The sequence below is a fragment of the Podarcis erhardii genome (genome assembly GCF_964252035.2).
Source record: "Podarcis erhardii genome assembly, chromosome: 2".
Classification (NCBI taxonomy): Eukaryota; Metazoa; Chordata; class Lepidosauria; order Squamata; family Lacertidae; genus Podarcis; species Podarcis erhardii.
In genome coordinates, this window is record NC_138498.1 from 79,221,445 (window position 1) to 79,242,326 (window position 20,882).

General features: G+C 39.5%; 2 protein-coding genes across 2 annotated transcripts in view; one reads left to right on the plus strand and one right to left on the minus strand.

The window, feature by feature from the left end:
* Nucleotides 1-20,882, plus strand: part of SYN2 (synapsin II) — a 147,748-nt gene that overhangs the window by 82,444 nt on the left and 44,422 nt on the right. The gene's annotated exons all lie outside the window — the stretch shown is intronic.
* TIMP4 (TIMP metallopeptidase inhibitor 4) lies at nt 164-17,628 on the minus strand. The gene is made up of 5 exons (XM_081848583.1): nt 17,259-17,628; nt 8,864-8,961; nt 6,100-6,214; nt 4,315-4,439; nt 164-2,528 (listed from the first exon to the last, which is right to left on the minus strand). Exons 1-5 carry the CDS (start codon nt 17,386-17,388, stop codon nt 2,331-2,333), a joined length of 666 nt encoding a protein of 221 aa, XP_081704709.1. The 5' UTR covers nt 17,389-17,628; the 3' UTR covers nt 164-2,330.

Consider the following 20,882-nt stretch of genomic DNA (forward strand, 5'->3'; position numbering starts at 1 on the left):
ACCATATATAAATGTTGATCAAAAATCCATTTTGGAAAATGAAATATATTTTTTCAGAAAAAATAATGTGAGTTATATGCTTATTGAAGCCAATGTTTCAGTGCCAAAGGGCTTAGAATAAAAACTTGTGCTACTATATATATATATATATATATATATATATTCATTTTCTATGGCGTCACATTTCTGGGAATTGTTGTGGTACAACAAACAAGTTGACTTCTACATTCTGCAAAATCTATAGCATATTCAGCTGTTTAAACACTGTTTTAGGAAGTAGATATCCTTCATAGCATGTTTCTACATAACAGTATGGTCCTAAGCATGTTTACTGAGTAGTAAGTCCCATTGTATCCTAAAAGGTGCCTGGGGCTGCAGCATATGGATCTGTCCCACTGCCTCATAATGCAATTTGCAAAACAGATGGAGAACAGTGGCATCTCCACTGGATTATGAAATAGTCAGAGATGCTCATGGTCAAGGGAGAACACTGTTCCTGCTTCCTCTTTTATGGTGTATCTATAGAAACAAATTTATGAGCTGGGGTGAATGCATAGGTCATAGGAAGTTGTTTTATACTGAATCAGACCATTGGTCCATCTAGCTCAGCGTTGTGTACTCTGGCTAGTAACATCTCTGTACCGTATCATGCAGAAGCCTTTGCTTAGCTGCCTCTGGATGCTGGGGATTGAACCTGGGACCTTTTGCATGCAGGGCAGATGTTGTCTTACTGAGCTGCAGTCTGTGAATTCTGCTGTAAAATGGTGGTGGACAGAAAATAGGTATCAATAATTAGGAACTACAAGCAGGTCAGTGGCCAGATCACCATCAAGGGATATCATTAGAAGGTTAGCACCTCTTCAATTGCCTGCTCCGGAAGTTAGGACCCAAACCAGTCTCTTCAAGTTACAAGAAAAGAGATTCTGGCTAAACACCAGGAAGAACTTTCTGATGGTAAGGGCTGTTCTACAGTGAAACAGACTCCCTCAGGTGGCTGTGGATACTCTTTCATTGGAGGTTTTTAGCAGAGGTTGTATGGCAACCTGTCATGGATGCTTTAGTTGGGTTTCCTGCATTGGAAGGGGCTGGACTAGATGACTCTCAGGATTCCTTACAGTTCTAAGATTCTATGAATGTAGAACTATTTTGCATGAAGAAACCAGGAAATTGCATACTCAGTAGAGGCCGTTATACCGGAGCTGTCCTTGATTTGTCCCATCATATTTCAAAATATTTAAGTTCCAGGCACTGCATCTGGACATCTATAATTATTGAAGTAGTGATGATCATGATACTTTCACCCCATGTGTGAGGCCACAGCATATCATCCTAGCTTTGTGTTTCAGTCTAAGCTAAAGGTTCTCAAACTCTATCCAGCCTCCTCTGGAAATGCCCTACAATACTTCAAGAGGCACTTGCATTTCATGCCCTAGGATCAATTCATCCATCTTTCTCTTTTGTCCATGTTTTGCTCCCTTCATTTTGCTTGTTTGTGCATAAGTTAGCAAGACTTGAGAACCGCATACATTCTCAAACCACTAGAAGGGAAAAAATGTATTTTTCTAAGTTGTATGAAGATGGGTTTACTTGGCCTGATAATGTCATGGTGTTCATTCAGGGGATGCGGATGTCATAATGCTTGTGTAATACAATAATCAGCCTTAGTTTCTGTTTTAGAGTATATTCCAGTTGATTGGACTGCTAAACTGGATCTGTTTTGATTATCAAATATGTGTTATGAACAAATCCTTCAAGACAAAGATAAGGCTAGATGAGACATAGTAAGTAGCATACAGAAGAGTGAAGTAGAACATTTTAAATGGCACTCACAAAACATTTAACTTGAATAATCTGAAATGGGAAAAATAATCTTTCATCAGACTTTTTACAGCAGACTGTAATAATATACATACTGTCAAAGCTCTTATGTCTCATGCTACTCCATTTTTTTCAGAAGTGCTATTTTGGAATAAAACAGAGCAAATTCATCCTATTAACAGGAGTCCAAATTTTGATGAATCTTGTTTTATATGGTTACATTCATTTTGATTTCAAAAGCAGAATTATTGTTATTGTTATTGTTATTATTAAAGAACAAAGAAGTGCTTCCACATAGTTGCTCTCTAAAGTTTTATCAAGGAGTGCTACCTCCAGGAGATTCATTTCTCTTCTTGACTGGATGCCAATTCTACAACCTCTGTACTTTATTTGCACAGCACAATTTGCTTTTGTTTCTAAGCAAGAGACAGTTGTCGGAAGTTCAAAGCAGCAGTGAGCGCACAGCGTCGGATGGACTTAACCCCCTGGGGCTTTGAAAGAAATTACATGATTCATGGTTCACTGATGTCAACAAAGTCTTTTTCTGGAGGAGGGCCACCACGATACCAACTGCATGTTCCATCACTGCGTTTGATACAGGCGTAATGCTTTGCTTGGTGACCATACAGCTTCCTCTCTATCAGCCAATCTGTCCACAGGCATTCATTTGGTGTAGAGATGGAGCAGGGTACCATGTAGCAAGTAGAAATCTAAACATGGAAAAGTACATTAATATCCCATTTTTAAAAATACTTTGCCAGTGCGTACAATTCTATCTACCCATATCTGCAAAGGAACTGGTACCCAAATTATTAGACTGTAGTGAAATACTGTAAACCTTATGGAAAGTTCAGGGATGAGTTCAGTCTCAGCCAGCATGGCCAATAGTCAGGGATAGTGAAAGTTGTAGTGTGGAGGGCCACACGTTCCTCAGTCCTCTTCTAGTTGCTTTGGGACAAGGGAAGGGTTTCTTCAACATAGAACAGTTTAGATCTTTTGGCCAACCATATATATTATATATGTACAAATGAATGCATTCCTTCAACATAGATCATAAGACAATATTGACCAACTTAGTACGGTATATATTTGACTGCACATTTTGTTTCCTGTGAGATGTTACCTTCTTTTAAATATTATTAGTATGAAGAAGAGGAGGAGGAGGAAGAGAAGGAGGAGGAAGAAGAAGAAGAATTAATGTGAATTGGTTAAACACAGTGAAAAGTAAAATAAAAACTTTTCAAAACATCATAAAAACATTATTTCCGCAAATTATTCTTATGGTCAGGCTACAGATTATGCTCTGTTAATGATATGCTGCTATGACCTTATCCACACTTATTTATTGGTCAGCTCTTGCCAGGCAAAAGCTGCACTTTAAAGCTTCTTGTCCAAGTGTGTGTGGGGGGGTTAGTTTGTTTTTTACTTGGAGCTTTCCCTGTGAAAACCTGCTCTTTAGCACTCAATCGGAGCAAACATCAATTCAGATGTTCCGCAAATTGCCATTTGCTCCAGTTGAGCTTTAAAGAGTGGATTTTTTCAGGGAAAGCTCCAGAGGGGGAACAAAAGGGTGCTCGGACATAGACCTTCAAAGTGTGGACAGTGCCTGGAAGGAGTGAAGGAAAAGTAAATTTGAATAAGCCCTATGTCTCTTGCTTTCCCTTCTTTCCTAGCCGCAGACACCCTCCCAAAATTGATGTGTGGCTACACAAAAGGTCCCATTAGTGACAACAGGTACTTGTCACACAGGAGGTGGGGTGGGGTGAGTTGTAACTGGGGAGGGAAGGGATAAACTTCCCAGTGCATTGCAGTGAGGCTTCCTAAGATTGTAAAAAAAACCAAGAAATTTAGCTGCACATTTCACCTTAAGCTAAACATGTAGTCTGACCCTTAGAGTCATGAAGTTTGTATTGATGTTGCACATGTACCTTAAGGACAAATTTCTACATTATGCACATGAAATACGGGAACCAGCCTTGAGTGCATGCACCATTTTTATGATAAACATATATTTTCATGTGAAACATGGCCTATTCATCTAATTCTCTCCAGCAGTATCTAGCACCGGTGAGAAAACTGTTCAGGAGATCAGATGGAAATACAAAGAAAAGTTGTGCTAGATATGGCAGGTTAACAAGAATCACCCAAGCCAAGGCAGCTTGATGTGGGAAAGTGTGTATACTTTCCTTCAAGTCAGAATGCATCCCATATTAGTTTTAATGAGAAAAGGCAGGCCAAAGAAGGCTAATTCCAGGGTAGCCAACATAGGATTTTCACATGCTGTTTGATGACAACCTCCATCCCTCCGGATCACTGGCCAAGCTGGTTGGGGCTGATGGGAATTGTAGTCCCAACAACTGCTGGCGGGCACCTTGTTGGCTGCCTGGGTTTATGAGTTGAAACAAATACTCAAATGAAAGAGATTGCCTTGCTCAACCTTTCTTGTGCTATAGGTTTGAAAGAGCAATGATACTCCAATGGGTAAGGTATACTTACTTTACAACCACAGCCCATTTGATATCTCTGATTTAGACTTTTCTTTTGAGAGAAGGTAAGGTCATCCCATGGTTCAATGTAATTGCACAAATGGATAAGAACTTTACCATCATCTAAAATCTGTCCTGCATTGGGGTAAACATCAAAACACAGCATTCAGAATTGCATTCCCAACACTAAAGATACAATCCACATCAAGGATGTGGTTTACTTTTTAACTTCAGTTACTTGTGAATGTCACCCTGAGATTTGCTGAAGCAATTTTTTTTTTAACATAATGAATAAATACATGGAGCCTGCAATGAAATGTTGCTGTGTAACCCCACCATTAAATGGAATAACACTGACCCATCCTGAGTCTCCTCCAGGATACTGTTTTTATTGTTGTTATTTATTTAAATTTCTATCCTCTCTTAGATGCCCAGGGCAGCAAACAACTAAGTACAGTGGTACCTCGGGTTAAGTACTTAATTCATTCCGGAGGTCTGTTCTTAACCTGAAACTGTTCTTAACCTGAAGCACCACTTTAGCTAATGGGAACTCCTGCTGCTGCTGCCACACCGTTGCCTCACAATTTCTGTTCTCATCCTGAAGCAAAGTTCATAACCCGAAGTACTATTTCTGGGTTAGCAGAGTCTGTAACCTGAAGCATATGTAACCCGAGGTACCACTGTACTAAATACATTACAATAAAAGCAATACAGCACAATTTGTTTGGGGCTGAATCAAGCCATTTCTGCCCCTCACCCCATTTGTTTCTCTTTTCCAAATGTGGTTTTTGGAGGCCACTGTGCATACTCAGGCAGAGGGAAGAGTTTCTTACATTTTATTTTAATTTACAAACTACTGTTCTTCTGTATACCTTGCCTGCTAGAAACTACTGGTTTTTTTGGGGGGGGGAGGAGTGTCACATATCGTAAACAGATAGACATAGTCAGGCCAATGCAGAACTTGTCTGAAGCCCAGGGCAGGAGTCCTGTTAGAAAAAAGTTATAAACTCAGACAAAAAAAGCAGCTGGTCTGTTAGCTGGCTTAGTCCTCCAAGGCATAGGCAAGTGTACCTGGCTGCCTCCCTCTTGCACAGGCCTGGACACGGTGATAGCCACTATTGGAAGTAATGGCACAGTTTAGACTTTTTTGAGTTTTTAAATTTTAGTTGGTACTGTAGTTTACAAATTTGTCTCCGTATCTGAAATGGCAAGAAGGACAACTTTTTGAATTAAAACAAGGGGTGCAATTGTAACAGAAATTTCTCTGGGTTGTATCCAACTAAATCACTGCATGTGCAGACAAGTGCAACAGAACTTCTCATCCTAAGCCCACTGCTATCTTCTCAGGAGATTGCCCCAATTAGCCCAATCTGCTGGTTGGGTGGTGGTGCAGGGGTCTCTTGGCCCAGATCCCACTAATTCTGCATGCTATTGGATGCCAGCGCAAGGGGGCCTTTCTTACCCTCTCATCCCGCTATGGCTTCCTCAGACCCATGCTAGAGAGTCAGGAGGATTCCCATAAAAGCAGGTAGAGGGGAAGAGGGGTTCATGCTGTCTGCCAAGCAAAAATGCTTGCGCTGCTGGAACAACCACAAGAGCGCAATGTTTTAATTCCTCCCTTTGGTATCATGTTACTTATGCGAGCACAGTTTTCCATAGCAGCACAGCCCAAACTTTGGCTTTATATGGGCTCCAGTATTTATATTGTTAAATAGCATAATAAGCTCTTGATTCCCACTGGCCATGGTACTGTAATATATATTTTGTGTACTGCCTTGGCTTCTATGTACCGTACCTGTAAGGAGATATTGCTTCTTGTTGTTAGCTTCTAATTTCACCCCACAGAGAGAGGAATCGAAAGGTGTGAAGACATATTGAACATCTTTCAACTTTTCAAATCCTTTGAACATCTGTATTAGGAAAAAGAAAAAAGTGTTGTGACTAAGATTTTTTGTGAGGTTACAATTGATACCTTGGTGGTATGGTGGGTGGCAGTACAGCTAGATAAGATTGTTCAGCTTTGTGGCTTGACTAGCCAGTATGTGCAAGCTTCTGTCCACAGGGTAGTCCTCTAGGACATAGGAGCCAACTCCTAGGGGCTGTGGGGGCTTCGGCCCTCACAATAAAATATTTGAGGGGACCATGCTTCCCCAAAGTTGATGGGCATTCCCATTCAAATAGTGTGTGTGTGCCACGTCATGTGATCAATTATCCGGAGAAGGGCTTACCTGGGCCCCCACAATATTTTATTCACGTTGGCATGCCTGCTCTGGGAGGGCTAGGGCAGGGCTTACAGAATACAGCAGAGTAGGAATGTCTCCCTTCTAGCTTGCTCCTCAGTTATAAACTGGAGGCTAATCAAGCCATTAGCCAAGGCTGCAGTTAAATGTTTAGTTATACAGTTTAGAAATTCTACTTTGCATAGCAACAGAACCATGTATAAACCACAACAATGTCTAACATAAATAATTTTCACACAAATATTTGCTTGATTAGCCTGACAGTTGTGTAAGGCTGAGTTCTAGCATTGTATTAAACCCTGTTTTTAGTATGAATTTCAGAAAAGTGACATATTCAGTTTTGGCCTTCTTATATGCTGAGCCTCTGTTCTTGATAGTATTATTTTAGTTTCCTATTGTCCAATGCTCACATGGAAAGTATTCAGGCAAGTTACTAGAACTACAAATTCCATTTTTACCAACAATTGAGCCTACTAGCTGGGGATGATCAAATTATAGTCCAAAGACATGTGGAAGGCACCATGTTGCTTACCCCTGAATGACATAATTCTTTCTTAATGCACACAAAAAGCCTATGTATATTATTTTTGAAAGGAAATCATGAAATGCGCCTTCTAAATGACTTCCATCAGCAATTGTTAATGAAATGCAACTGTAAATGAGTTCCCATTATTATATTGTGTTAAGTGTTGACAATTGTAAACAGCTATAAATTCAAAATATTGCTGAAAAATATGTGTCTAAAGTTTAAATGCTGAACAGAAAGGTTTCTTTAAAAAACATAGCAACAGATCTAAATTTAGGCCAACCATCGCAACATAGCACAAGTGAATTTTATCTACCCAAATGAAGTTTACTTAAAAAAAAAAAATCTATTTTATCTTCGCACATTTATATTTTATTACCATTTACAAGGGATGGAAACTATAAAGGAATGTCTCAGGTCTATAAATATTCTAACAAGTAAGACAACTATGTCTTTACAGTACCATTTAAGTCAAAGCACAAATTTTGATCTTCCACTCAAAAGTTTATGTATCTTGATTTTTTTCCCCTAATAAAATGTGTTCATCAGTAGCAGTGCTCTCTGCTGAACTCATCCAAGCAAATATGATAGGTGGGTGCTTAAGTGTTTGCCAGTACAAACTGTCACGAAGCACGTGTTGAAGTCAGCGCAGATATGGGAGGAATTGGTCTTGCAAATATCATAACCACAAGGCTCCTCCAGCCTCATAACTGCCCTAAATGGAATTCCCCAGATGCAATGCAGGTGGAAAAGACTTCTCTATTGCCAGCTACACCGTGAAATATGTTCTATTCTGTGTTCAATGGGATTTCTTTCTGCCACTTGCAAAAGAGAAAGAAAGAATGCAGCTGGAGAAGCTGCTGAAGCTGATGAAAGGTTCCTCTGGATGTGGACCCAACCTGAGTATCAAGGAACAATGCTGGATCTAAGAGCATCCTCAGACTTGCAACCCTGACCTTTCAGGTGAACCAGAATATTGGCTATACAGAACTACCGGTACTCATTATCAAAATCAAATGACACCTTTACACTTATTGCTGACTTTGAAATTAGAGACAAATGTAGATTAGACAGATTCTCTTTCCATCATACATATTTTCAGAAAGCTTTGTCTGCCAAGAGTATGCATAAGAACCATCTAAACCCATGCAGTGTGCACTCTTAAAGTCTGAATCAACCATTGTAACCCTAAGATTCCTAAACCGAATAGTTGGGGAATATCTCATCCTAGGCTTTCTCAAGCCCCTACCAATGGTGGTATAAAATGAATCTGATACCATATATAAACACTACTGTTGTCAAAGTTCTGGTAACATCTTGTAATGTGTTATATGTTGGGCTGCCTTTGAAGACTTCAAAAAGCAGCTGGTGCAGAATTGTTGACTGGGGCAGGACAGGCTGAACATATAACCCCGATTCTGGCATAGCTGCACTGGCTACCAATTAGTTTCCAAGAATCTGCAAAGCAAAGTGTTTGAATCTGTCCTGAATCTTGTTTCTAACACAAGTACTTACGGTTATGATTTTGCATTAGTTGTTTTCTCATACAAGTTCCAATACAAAAAATATATCTCCTAAACATGGATCAGACATGATTACTTCAGAAGCTATAAAATCATGTTACAGCACAATCTTATATATGTCTGATCAGAAGTTCAACAGAATTTATGCCCAGATAAGTAGTATGTGTTGCACCCTTATGTGCACATTGGAAATTGAGTATAAAACTGACCAGGAGTAGTAGTAGTATTCAATGGCATTTAAGCACCATAATAAACATTTTTTTCATGTACCTTTATTTGTTTGATTTCATATCGAATCATTTTGTGAGTATGAAGAGGGTCTTCACTTGATGCGATCACTTTTTCACTGGAAATTTTTGCTCGAATCACTGCAAGTAAATGAAAGCAAAACAGGCATTTTAGAATTTATTCACCTGTTCTTTCTGTAGTGTGACATATTATTTGTACTATAAAGCACAGCTGCTGTTATATTTAGTACAGTCTATTTCTCTTTCCCGACGCGGGTGGCGCTGTGGGTTAAACCTCAGCGCCTAGGACTTGCCGATCGCATGGTCGGCGGTTCGAATCCCCGCGGCGGGGTGCGCTCCCGTTGCTCGGTCCCAGCGCCTGCCAACCTAGAAGTTCGAAAGCACCCCCGGGTGCAAGTAGATAAATAAGGACCGCTTACTAGTGGGAAGGTAAACGGCGTTTCCGTGTGCGGCTCTGGCTCGCCAGAGCAGCTTCATCACGCTGGCCACGTGACCCGGAAGTGTCTGCGGACAGCGCTGGCTCCCGGCCTATAGAGTGAGATGAGCGCACAACCCCAGAGTCTGTCAAGACTGGCCCGTACGGGCAGGGGTACCTTTACCTTTTACCTATTTCTCTTTCCCACCCCCATCTAATATGAAGCTGAACGTGATTAAGACTGGAGTTCTCCTATGGTAATAATTTCACATAGCAAGTGCTAACATCTAGATTTCAACCAAATTCTGTTAAGGCAGTACTGATGCTGTATCAGGCTAGTTCACATGACTTCACGATGGGAATATGCGGACTCCTAAGGGGAGCTCATAGCTACATCGCTCCTTCTCAGTCCTTTGTACTGCTGTGTCAAGATGAGCCAAGGTTTGGTATAGCATTTAGTTCAAATTGGGAGTTCTTATAGTTAAGCTCTCTATTCACTAACCACAAGCTGTAACCCAGGTTTGCTCTTGCATTAGTTCAATATAAGTTGGTAGCAATAAGTAAACTTCTCTCCAAGTACCCTCATATTTCCACACTCTCAGTAAACTACATATATTTCAGCTTTCTGTGCTGTGCAGTCCAAGCTTCTGTGTGCTGCCTTCCACCAGTGACCAGATGAAAATGGATGTCCTTGCCCCACCCCACTACTATTAGGCAAAGAAACTGTTCCCAAGGTAAACAATGTATAGCAGCCTTCAAATAGCATAGCAATGCTGCTGCTCTGAAGGATGGTCGTATATGGTTGCCCTTCTTCCTAGACATGTTATCCTCTGTGCCCATACAAGTTGCTGGAGCTCTTTACTAGGAAGAGATAATTCAATCTTTCCTTCCCATGCAAGGTCTTAACACCTTAATCCTCCCTCGAACATCTCTTGCATACAGCAAAGGAGTGAAGGAAAAAGGAAAATTGTAGTCATGAGATGTATGGGAGAGTAACAGGTAGAAGATTAAGATCTCTTTCTCTCTAATTTTTCTGCAGTTTCTCTTATTTTTCATCTACCTATCATGTGAGGGTAGCATAGGTGCCATCATGTCCAACAACTTTTGTGTCCAACGAATTGGATACTAAGGCCTCTTGAAAGAAATTTTGGGCTACTGATAAGAAAATATTCACAGCCCATTCCTACCTAAGTCTCAAGCCTCAGGTAGATGGTTGACCATCTACTGTTTGATGTCGGATATCACCAAAAAGAGATAGATAAATGAGGGAATTCTGTAGCTATTCCTGCCTGCCTGTTCCCTGGGCCCTGAGCCAACAGCCTGAAAACTATTTTGCGCCTCCCTCTACTCTGCCAAACTCAACAAAGGAGAGGTGGACCATGTCAGTTATCCCTGGTGTCCCCCCCCCCCCGCCCTTTCTCTGAGGATAATTTTATATAACTGAAATATGTGCATAGCTGCAGTTTTATTGATGGGTGATGCATTTTCAAAGAAACCATACTGAATGAGAAAATCCCACCTACGGGCCACAGCATTTTAAATTTTATTTTGACAGCTTTACAGTGGTACCTCTAGTTACGAACTTAATTCGCTCTGGAGGTTTGTTCTTAACCTGCAACTTCTTAACTAGAGGCGTGCTTTCGCTAATGGGGCCTCTTGCTGCCGCTGTGCCGCCAGCACACAATTTCCGTTCTCCTCCTGGGTCAAAGTTCTCAACTCGATGTAAGTCTTCCAGGTGAGTGGAGTTTGTAACCTGAAGCGTTTCTAACTTGAGGTGTTTGTAACTCAAGGTACAACTGTATAAGAAAAAAATGTTGTTTTGTGTCCTGCAGTATTGCAGAAAGCCCGCTCTAGATATTTCTGTCTTGCAGTCATGAAGAAAATACAGACCCCTAAAGATTTGGTTAACCAAAATTGTAATGATGAAGTCGCTCTCCTGTGTATCAGTATGGGTTGTCTCTTCCAATTTGTGTTCAGCTGTATGCTGTTCTCTTATTTCAGCTGGAGTCAGCCATCATTAGTGTGATGAATGGTAGCCAATTTGGAAATATCAACTGTGATAATTACACAAATTAGCTACTTCGTATTCTTTCAGTGGTAAAATACTGGATCACCCAAGTTTGCTGATTAATACATCAGTAGGGTTTTTTTTTAATGAGTTCCAGAGCTTCAGAACTCATAACAAAATCGCTGGCAAAGACGCTGGGATCTTATTCATTGAGGTTCATGAGTTTGTCTATAAAAGAAATTTAAAAATGTTTCCAACATGCTTCCATAGTCCCCAAACCACACTTCCTTTGAGCAAACAAAATACAATTTGCTGTGCGGCAAATGAGGACATTTGAAAAAGACTGTTAGTTAGCATTATGCAGCAGAAAAGGTATGTGTTAGCTCCTTCTAGCTTTATAAATCACTGCACTTAACAGTGATGTAGATGTCCTGTAGGAAGGAGCCTCAAGGCTAGCCCTACCATAAGGGAGAGTGAGGTGACCACCTTAGGCACGATAATTTTTGAAAGGGCAGCATATTGTTAGTTTTTTAATGTATTATTGCTGTATTTATATTGCCAGAGTGTAGGGTAGACTGTTGTGGGATATTCTGCTTCATCTGCAAAACAGCAACAACTTTGCTGGCAGTATTGAGTATTATACAACTTGGCATGACCAGGCAAGGGAGTTCTGCCACTTGCTCTCTGTCTCAGGTGGCAAAATGTCTTGGGCTAGCCCTGGATGACCTAAAGCAGGAATGGCCAGCATCTTAAGTCCAGGAGGTAGAATTTATGTATTAATACATTTCTGTTAGTGTATATATATTATATGGCTGCTTCTTTGTATATATTTTAATTTTTTTTATATGGCTGTTTTAAGATGGTCTATATCTGTAATGCCTAATAAAGGTTTCGAGAAAGAAAAAAAGAAAAAGTATTAACTCCTAGCTACTTGGTGGCCATGAATTATAGAAGGGAGAACTATTCTGCCACTTGTGAAAGCTGGATAATTATTCTTTAAGGGCTTTGAATTCAGTTGTGCGGCCAGCTATCCAAGCTTATGGCATAGGTTGCTGCTGCAAAGGAACTTGCTTCTCCAGTATGGGGTCATGGGGTCAAGCTGCTCCTGTTCTAAACAACAGCTCAGAACTCCCAATTCCTCACAGGCTGAGCAAAAATGTCTTGAAAATATTGATTATTCCACAGGTGTCAGCTGCAGCAGCTGCTTATTATCACCATCACATTATTATTAATATTATCATCACCATTACCTCATTTTTGAGTCTAGAAATCCTCTAGGTACTTTGCAAAACCCCCACAATATTTCAGTACAAAGCTATGGTTAGCTAAAGGTGGAGTGGGGGTTGTATATTACTTCCATTTGTCCTATTGATCATAAGAACATCAGGAGAGCCAACATCATGTACACAAAGAGCATCGATGTTGCAATTCTATTCACACTTACACGTGAGTAAGCATGCAAAGGATTGAGCTTTTGAGAGACTTTATATTTTTATGGAAAATTTAATTCATCAGCATGGAAGAGGGCCAGATTAAACATGAAATTCTATGAGAGCCTGTGAGGAATATCTGTGAGGAATAGAAAGCATCCATCATCACTAACTAAGACATACATTCTGTTTCCAGAAATATTAAGTATTGTATATATAAATAGATACTTGGAAGATGCATATAACTTCTCTCTCCTTACTGTCCATTAAAAAGCATCCAGTTAGGCCTTGATAGTGGGGTGGAGGAGGAGGTAGGGCAGTTTATCTGTATGGCTGCTTCTCATAGTCAGGAAGAGTTTATATTATATTGTTTGGCTGGGGCTGCCACAGTTTTCTCTTATATTGCCAACTGACGGAGTTTCTCTTCGAAACTGGGATCACCAGGCTCTGGTCCTGTCTGCTGCTATAGCTGCTCCACCGCTTTCAAGAATTCCCTTGTGCCGGCGATACGAATATATCTTACTAATTGTTATATTGTATTTGTTGTGATAAGTCTGAAGTTCCGCTTGTATGCACTGTATGCCTTGTAATAGTGGGTACACTGTGATGAACACATTTGTTGTACTTTGTTTGCTATATATTGTAGCTTCGTATGTTGACCTGAACCCCTGTTTCCCCCCCACATTTGTGTAGATTCTCACACAGTGGGTTCCTTATTTTTTGTGCTTACTGATTTCTTTTACGCATTTACCTGAATTCTGGAATCTCTCCTAAAATATACTTTGAGCAAAGATGGTTCTTGATACAAATACAGTGCTCAATATTTGTAATTTTCAGTAGGTAGGCTCCATTTCTTTCAATAACTCTTAAAAGTCTAATTTACTTCCTAGTAGAATCAAGTGTGAGGTAAGATGTAGGAGGTAAAAAATAATGCTCATGTTCTGAAAAGTAATTATTACTTTGAAGCTAGTTGTCAAGTAAGGTCACATATAAAGGTATATAAACAGTAATTGTCTACTGTGTGCCCAATATAGAATTTTTGCTGCCATATACTGAAACAAACACACGTTTAAGAATCATGCACTTGTTTTCTGCCACCATCCCACATGATATTTCTCAATTCCAGCACACCAGTTTATTTCTTCCAAGTTACTTGGGCCTACTTAGTAGCTATGAATGTTTCGAAACTAGGCATAGCTTGAAGCAACAAAAGCAGCAAAACCACTAATCACACAGACAAATGCAACAATGAAAGTGTTTCTTGTTTCATCTTGGGAATGATAAGGGTTCTGAATTAGCCAAAGGTCACCCATGTATACGGTCTCTTGATTTAACCAGTGCCTGGGATACCCTCCTTCATTCACATGTAATTTTCAAAGGAGCAAAATTAATAAAAAGGAAGAGAAACGGAATGGCAAAAAAAGATAGGAACAGCTGAAGCATTAGCACAATTTTCATATACCTTTAGTATAACATTTTTTTCTTTTCTTCTTTTTGTATTGATTTACTATGTGCTGTGAGATTCCCTGAACATCCCAATGGATAAAGAAACTGCAAACCGAACATTAAAATACCACATAATAGAGTAGTATAAACTAGTATATAAAGCAGCTTTATATTATAAATATAAATAAATTAAACTGACATAACCAATGAATACTCATTTGAAAAGATCAAAATAAACTGCGTATAACTAAGCCTAACACATTTTGACCATTCTTCAGTGGTCTATATGTACAATAGGTAATATATACAAATATATATATGTTTCTGACCTCTGAGATGGCTGACGTAAGCAAAGCAAATGCATTGGAAGGGCAAGATAAAAGTTTTATAAAGTAGTCAGTAAAGAAGTTAACAATTATTAATAACTTAACTAGAACTAAAATAGTAAAGAACTTTCAAAGAAGTGAAAGTCTGGTGATAAGAATTTATCATATTTAGATGCTATTCTGCATTCACAGACATACTACTATTTTTCATGTTTTCGTAATCATTCTCTAATTTTTCATGCTCTGTAAAAAGGATGTTCAGACTATGGAAGTGATATTTCTGAATTTTTACAACCCACAACTCTTGCAAAGTAGAGCTACACAAGAGCAGTCATACGATCACTTCCATCCCTCACAGTATATCAACCGGAGCTCCTTCAGTAGTTATAATGTCCTAAGAGAATTCTACAAATATCAACCTCTATCATGCTTCCTTCTCAAGTTTGAATTGGAAAAGGGGGCAGCAGGTATAGACAGTGGTAGAACTACATTTGGGGGGCCCTGAAGTTTGAGCTGTTGTGGGGACCCCTTTGCAACCAGTAGCGAGATCTGGGTAACCACTGTTATCTTCTTCAATGGGGTTGTTCCATGATAGATCACCACAATTTTAAAAAAATAACTACTATACCTCAGATTTTGATTAAAATTGCTATACTGGACTATCCCACAAGTCACTGGTGTGAATAAATATTTCCTATGCCTTATAGTTTTCAAGTTATTGGGGGGGGGGCTGGTAAAAATTAGGGAGATGTTATATACATGCATGAATAAAGTCACTCCCTCCGGGATTAGGAGCCCTGAAGTTGAAGCTTAATTTGTTTTATAGTAGATTAGCCCCTGGGTATAGGAAACATTCACAATTCTGTGACCATACTTCAAAAGCAAGCACCTAATTCATAGGTGGCATTCTTCCATATGCTTTCTGAGCGTTGGCCTTAAGTATGGCTGCGAAGTGTACTTCAGAATACGGAAATATGGGTTTACAAGAAGGACCTACAACAAAATGCTGCAGCACTTAGTGCTTCTGTTCAGCATTCGATCCCCTGCTCCTCATTTTCCTACTACACCTCAGTCAGCATTATGTGACTACTGAGCATGCTCAATTCTCACTGGTCTGTTTTGAGTGGGTGTGCTTTGGCCCCCTTCAATTCTTTTTGCTAAATATTTTTGAGCTTCTGAGGTTTCTTCAAGAATGTTGATACATCCCTCTTGTTTCTTAGTGGCCCCATTTTGGCTAGAATCCTGCCAGTAGTCACCAGCTGAGTTTATTATTAGTAGGTATAATAGCAAGCATAAGATCTTTCTCTATAGTCCACATTAGTCAGTAGTTATATTCTCTATAGAAAAACTGGATGGTCTTTGCTTTCCCCAGCCACCTGTCACATTAACACTCCAAAGACCTGAGTAAGTAAAGGTTCAGTAGTCCAGATTAAATATGCACCAAGTTATGTTTTTAGTTGCCCATATAAAGCACTTCGAGAATTAAATCTGTTAAGAAACTAAACATTCCATTTTGCTCCATTGTAGCAGCTGAGGTATTTGTTTACTTTTAAGTAATGCATGCACTTGGATCAAGTTAGCGTTTTGCATGCTTGGTTTTGGAACCCTAGAAAAAGGTATTTGAAGAATTGTGTAGAGGGATCCTCCCCCTCTCTCACTCTTTTTATATTGACGCTTAATGTACTGCTAAACACTGTCGGGTGTCAGAGTCTTATTTCCTAGTTTCAAACTGGTCATCAGCACAATATCTGTGTGAATATATTTCACATTTCAAAGAAGTGTCATGCACCAGAATTGTATCAGATGCATTTTGAGTACTGCTTTCTTTTACGCATTTAACAGCTGTTTAACTGAAGTAACACTAGCTGGTACTTTTTCCTATACTTCACATTATTCTAGGTTGTAATGTCTGGTGTACGTAATTTAATGAAAACATTACTTAACACAGCAAGATTAAGAAACAATTTAATTGATGGTTTTAAACAGAGTTTGTCATGGCTACAAAGATTTTCTGTCAGCACATGAAAGCAATTAATCAGTATGCAGAAGGTATTGCCTGTCCCATAGAGATGCTAATTTGTGACATTTTAGAAACTCATGTTCTACATTTACTGTTCACTCTGGATGGAAGCTAACTAGCCACAGCTCAAGCTGAAAATGAAAAGACTACAAAAGTCACATTTTCCTATCCCATTCTCTAATTGTAAAACTTTAGATTTTTAAATATACAGATCAAATACTTAGTAATAAAACACGCATTTTATACTTAGACTCTATAGAGTATTTTGCAGAAATGTTCATCCTTACACAATTTTAAATAGCATGTTTTGAGCATGATACATTCTCGATTTAAAATGATAAAAAGCAGATTATCTTTTAAAAAAAGTGAATGTTAATATCTATTTAGAAAGCAGTGTAACAAACAGAATGCCTACAAGCCCTCCACGGAACACATATAATCACATCCTTATTATTCTACATATTAAATGTCAGAATCTAATGCTCAGAAACTCGTCATGAAGAAAACCCATAAAAGATTTCAGCCACCAATTACAACAAATCATTGCAGAGAAAACTGAAAAGCAAAAATAAACGGGAGCAACTGCTTCCAGATGCTTTTGTAATATTATTCTTGAAATCTTTTTTGTGTGTAACCACTTCTTCAGAGTCCCAAACAACCATTATTGGATATGAGCCCCTAAAGGGTTTGCAGAGAAGTATGCCCACAGTTAATCTAGCGTCAGTTGATTTCTTACAGGCAGCATAAAAAGTGTATAGTGTTTATGACTCACCTAAAGCCGAATCGCAGATTTGCTGCTGTGGATGTGCAGGGGCACAGCTGCAAGCCTCTATAAGCTCCTGAATTCTGAGGGTTAGAAGAAGTAGCAGTGAAAATAACAAGGTACTGAGTAGAGGATTCATGCTGCTTGAAACTCGGCTTGCTGGCCAGCTTGAAGAAAATGTTCTTTCGCTCTTGAGTTTATATCTAAACTTCCTAATGACTGTCTGCTTTCTTCTTTGTGCAACCAGCAGTTCAATTTCAGCAGACTTAAAATGCTTTGCGGGGGGGGGGGGAGCCCTCTCAGCTCAGCCTGAACATATACTTTTGTTAACTGACTTCTAATGTCCCTGACATAAGACCCCCCTTTTTTATTGCCCTGATACTTAGTTGTAACCCCGCCTTCCTTTAAGGAAAAAGCACATCATTGGTGAAAATACTGTATGACAGGTTTGCTCTACCAAAGGAAAGGTTACCTTTTTTGATTGCATCACAGTGTTGTTGTTGTGAGTCATTGTCAGGAATAATCACGAAGGCCTTCCAGAAAACACATTCTTCTTGATTTTAGGCTATTTAGAAGACTTTAAAAAAAAGAAGAAGATATAAATTAGCCTGCAATATGGTATGTCATTGTCTGTTTCTCTCGTCAAAGTAAAAATGTATGTCAAAGCCATTGCTTCCTTTCACTTTAAGGCTCAGCTTTAGTTTCATCCCCTAATCTCCCCCTGTCCCTTTTAACATTTTCTTGGAATAATGCCTCTATGCCGGTTACACAGATGATCATTCACGAAGAGGAAATGTTACAAGCATTGCCTGAGAGGCATACACAGTTGGAACATACAAATGATACCAAGACAGGATTGCAGTAGAGCAGTTTAGCAATGGATTTGTTTGAAGTATTGATTAACTTTTTTTTAAAGTGCCCTAAGTCTGAATTTGTAAGAGGAGCTTCTAATTTAACACCATATTAGCAGTGACCTGAAACAGGGGCATGCAGTTTGCAAATATTTTATGCCCCTGCTAAGTGTGCTCCTTCTTAGCTGTATGGGTGAGAGGGGCAGGGTTTGGGCTTTTTTCTTTTCTTTTTTTTTGGAAAGCTACAGAGCAGTTCGACATATTGGGGTGGGAAAGCATTTAGCATATTGCATGAACTCCATAAGAACCACTGACTGGTGAGTCATAGGAGATTGAGGTGTATTATCACTGCTTTGGTTGTTCTATAAAAATTCTGTTTTTTCCACATAACATTAAGAAACTGGAATCTTAATTTACACAGTTCAAGCAGCTTGTGACAATTAAAAAATATAATAATCAGCAGGTTGAAAACAATGAATTCTCAAGACAGTAGGAAGCATAGATAACTAATTTCCTAAAACAGCATGAACCTGGCCGTGAGCTTCAACTTCAGCAGTAGAGCACCAGAGTTAAAGGGCCAGTTTACTAAAGAAGCATAAAGAAGTTTTAAGTTCTCTGCTGCTGCAATATGGCAAAACACACTGTTCCTTTGAAATGTGCACCCCCACTTTGTGTTGGTCAGGGAATAAACTAGGGAAACAGAGTTTTGTTTTGTTTTGTTTTGGCTTCTTATAGAGCCAAGGGCTTGAAAGAACCAAACAATATATGTTTGAGATATGTTTTGGAACAAATGTAACTAGTAACTGACTTGACTAATGGCATGATTATATCCTTCAGCTGAACTCAGCAGAATTATATGTCCACCAGCCGCTGTGGCTACTGGGCAGTTTACCTAAGATCACAGTGATCTTAGGCTAGATTGACTAGATAGAGCACTGCATGCCATCTACAAGTGTTATATAGAAGGGTAATTACTCCTGAGTAATTAGCAGCTACCTTTCTTTACCGTGTGAAGTTTACCCTGTAGCAATTGGCACTACAATAATTACCTGCGGATTAACAAGGGGATCAGTTACTGCCAAACAGCTGCCTGACAAGCTGCGAATCTTGGTGCAAAACATACTTCTAAGCGGGGGGGGGGGGGGGAGGTTGCATTGTTATTTAACTGTATAAGCAGTGGTCAGGCTGTCAAACTGGGCCACAATGTCAAAAGTATGAGAAAGTGCAGCTCTAGTACGCTGCATATATCATGCACTTTCCTGTGGTTCCTTGGCATGGTTTTGCCTCCATTTTATGGACTCAAGAACCAGGAAACAGAACAGCATAGGAGACACAGGCAGGAGTGTATATAAGATGCCATGACTGTCCTGTTCCCACAATATCAGAGCTGCTGGGCTTAGAGTAATAGGCTTGCAAAGGGAAATTAAGGAAATTTCCAGCCAGGAGGGAAGATTATATTATTATTGTTATTTTTCCACCATGAAAGAAATAAGGTTCCTCTCATTTTTGTAACACAGCTGAATTTACAGTTTTGTCCTCTCCCCTTACTTTGTCTCCCCTTCCTGTGCTCAGTCATACTCGCGTCTGGTGCTCAAGTAGTCAGTCAACCATTTCCATCACCCACAGCTCTCTGGAAAACCAGGGAGCTGAACCACAATGCTGGATATCACATTTGAGAGGGATTGTGCATACTCTCCAACATTTATCCAATGAAAATAGGGACGTCCTGTTCCATAATGATAATTTTGCTATTTATATCCCACACACATCTTATTGGGTTGCCCCAGCCACTCTGGGCAACTTCCAGCATATATGAAAACATAATAAAACGTTAAATATTAGAAGAAGAAAAACTTCCTTATACAGGATTGCCTTCAGACGGCTTGGGGGTTGGATAACTCCATTCTCCAGTGAAAATAGGGACATCCTAAGGAAAAGTGGGACATTCGAGGATCAAATAAGAAACTGGGATGGCTTCTCTAAATCAGTGATGTCCCTGGAAAATAGGGACACTTGGAGGGTCTGATTGTGTTGATTGGCAATACCCATCTTACCATTCCATAGTGAGGCAAGGAAGTCAACAGGAGCATCAGTGAGGTCAGCTATTAATGCCCTCAGAGCATTCAGGAATCCCTCAGATTCTATCAGTTTCAGGGTGCAGACTACCCTGCAAAGTCACCTGTTTTTGCAGAGGGGAACTCCCACCACCATTCCAAAGCTAACCTTTTAACAAGCCATCCATGACGGAGTAATTGTAACTCCTCCCACTACCAGATCATTCCCAATCTATTATATAGTAAGACCAGATCAAGGGCGTGATCCGCCACGAGTGTAAGGCCCTGATATGTTGAGACATCTCCATGGTTTTCATGGAACCAATTAAATCCTGAGCCAGTCTATATAAGATGGCTGTGGTGTGGATATTGAAGTTCCAGGAATAACATAGAAACTTGCCTGTTCATGTTATTGTTGGGGCATTTTCTAGTTTCCATTTCATCCAAAAACAAAGGGCATTCCCTAATATTGACGAGGGGAGCCCTTTCTCATGAATAAGTACAGTTTCCCTATGACATTGCAGTTTCTGTAAAATATTTATAACATCTTGCCCGTGGAAGTCGACATGCCCTAGTAAAGTGGTGTCACAACATGCTCAGTATCTCTTTCCATAAAATGTACTATGCAAATGTTATGAAGCATGTTTTGTTGCAAAAATCCAATTAACTGTTAAATCTAACTGGCCATAAACTGCTATGAAAAGAGCAATAAAACTACTCCATAATAA

What these genes read in the sequence shown, in the direction of transcription:
- TIMP4 (XM_081848583.1), bottom strand. Translation starts at nt 17,388, where the DNA reads ATGAATCCTCTACTCAGTACCTTGTTATTTTCACTGCTACTTCTTCTA. An exon ending in ATGAAATCAAACAAATAAAG is followed by an intron (nt 6,215 to 8,863) that starts GTACATGAAAAA and finishes TTCCTAATACAG; the next exon opens with ATGTTCAAAGGATTTGAAAA. An exon ending in AAATGGGCTGTGGTTGTAAA is followed by an intron (nt 2,529 to 4,314) that starts GTAAGTATACCT and finishes TTCCATGTTTAG; the next exon opens with ATTTCTACTTGCTACATGGT.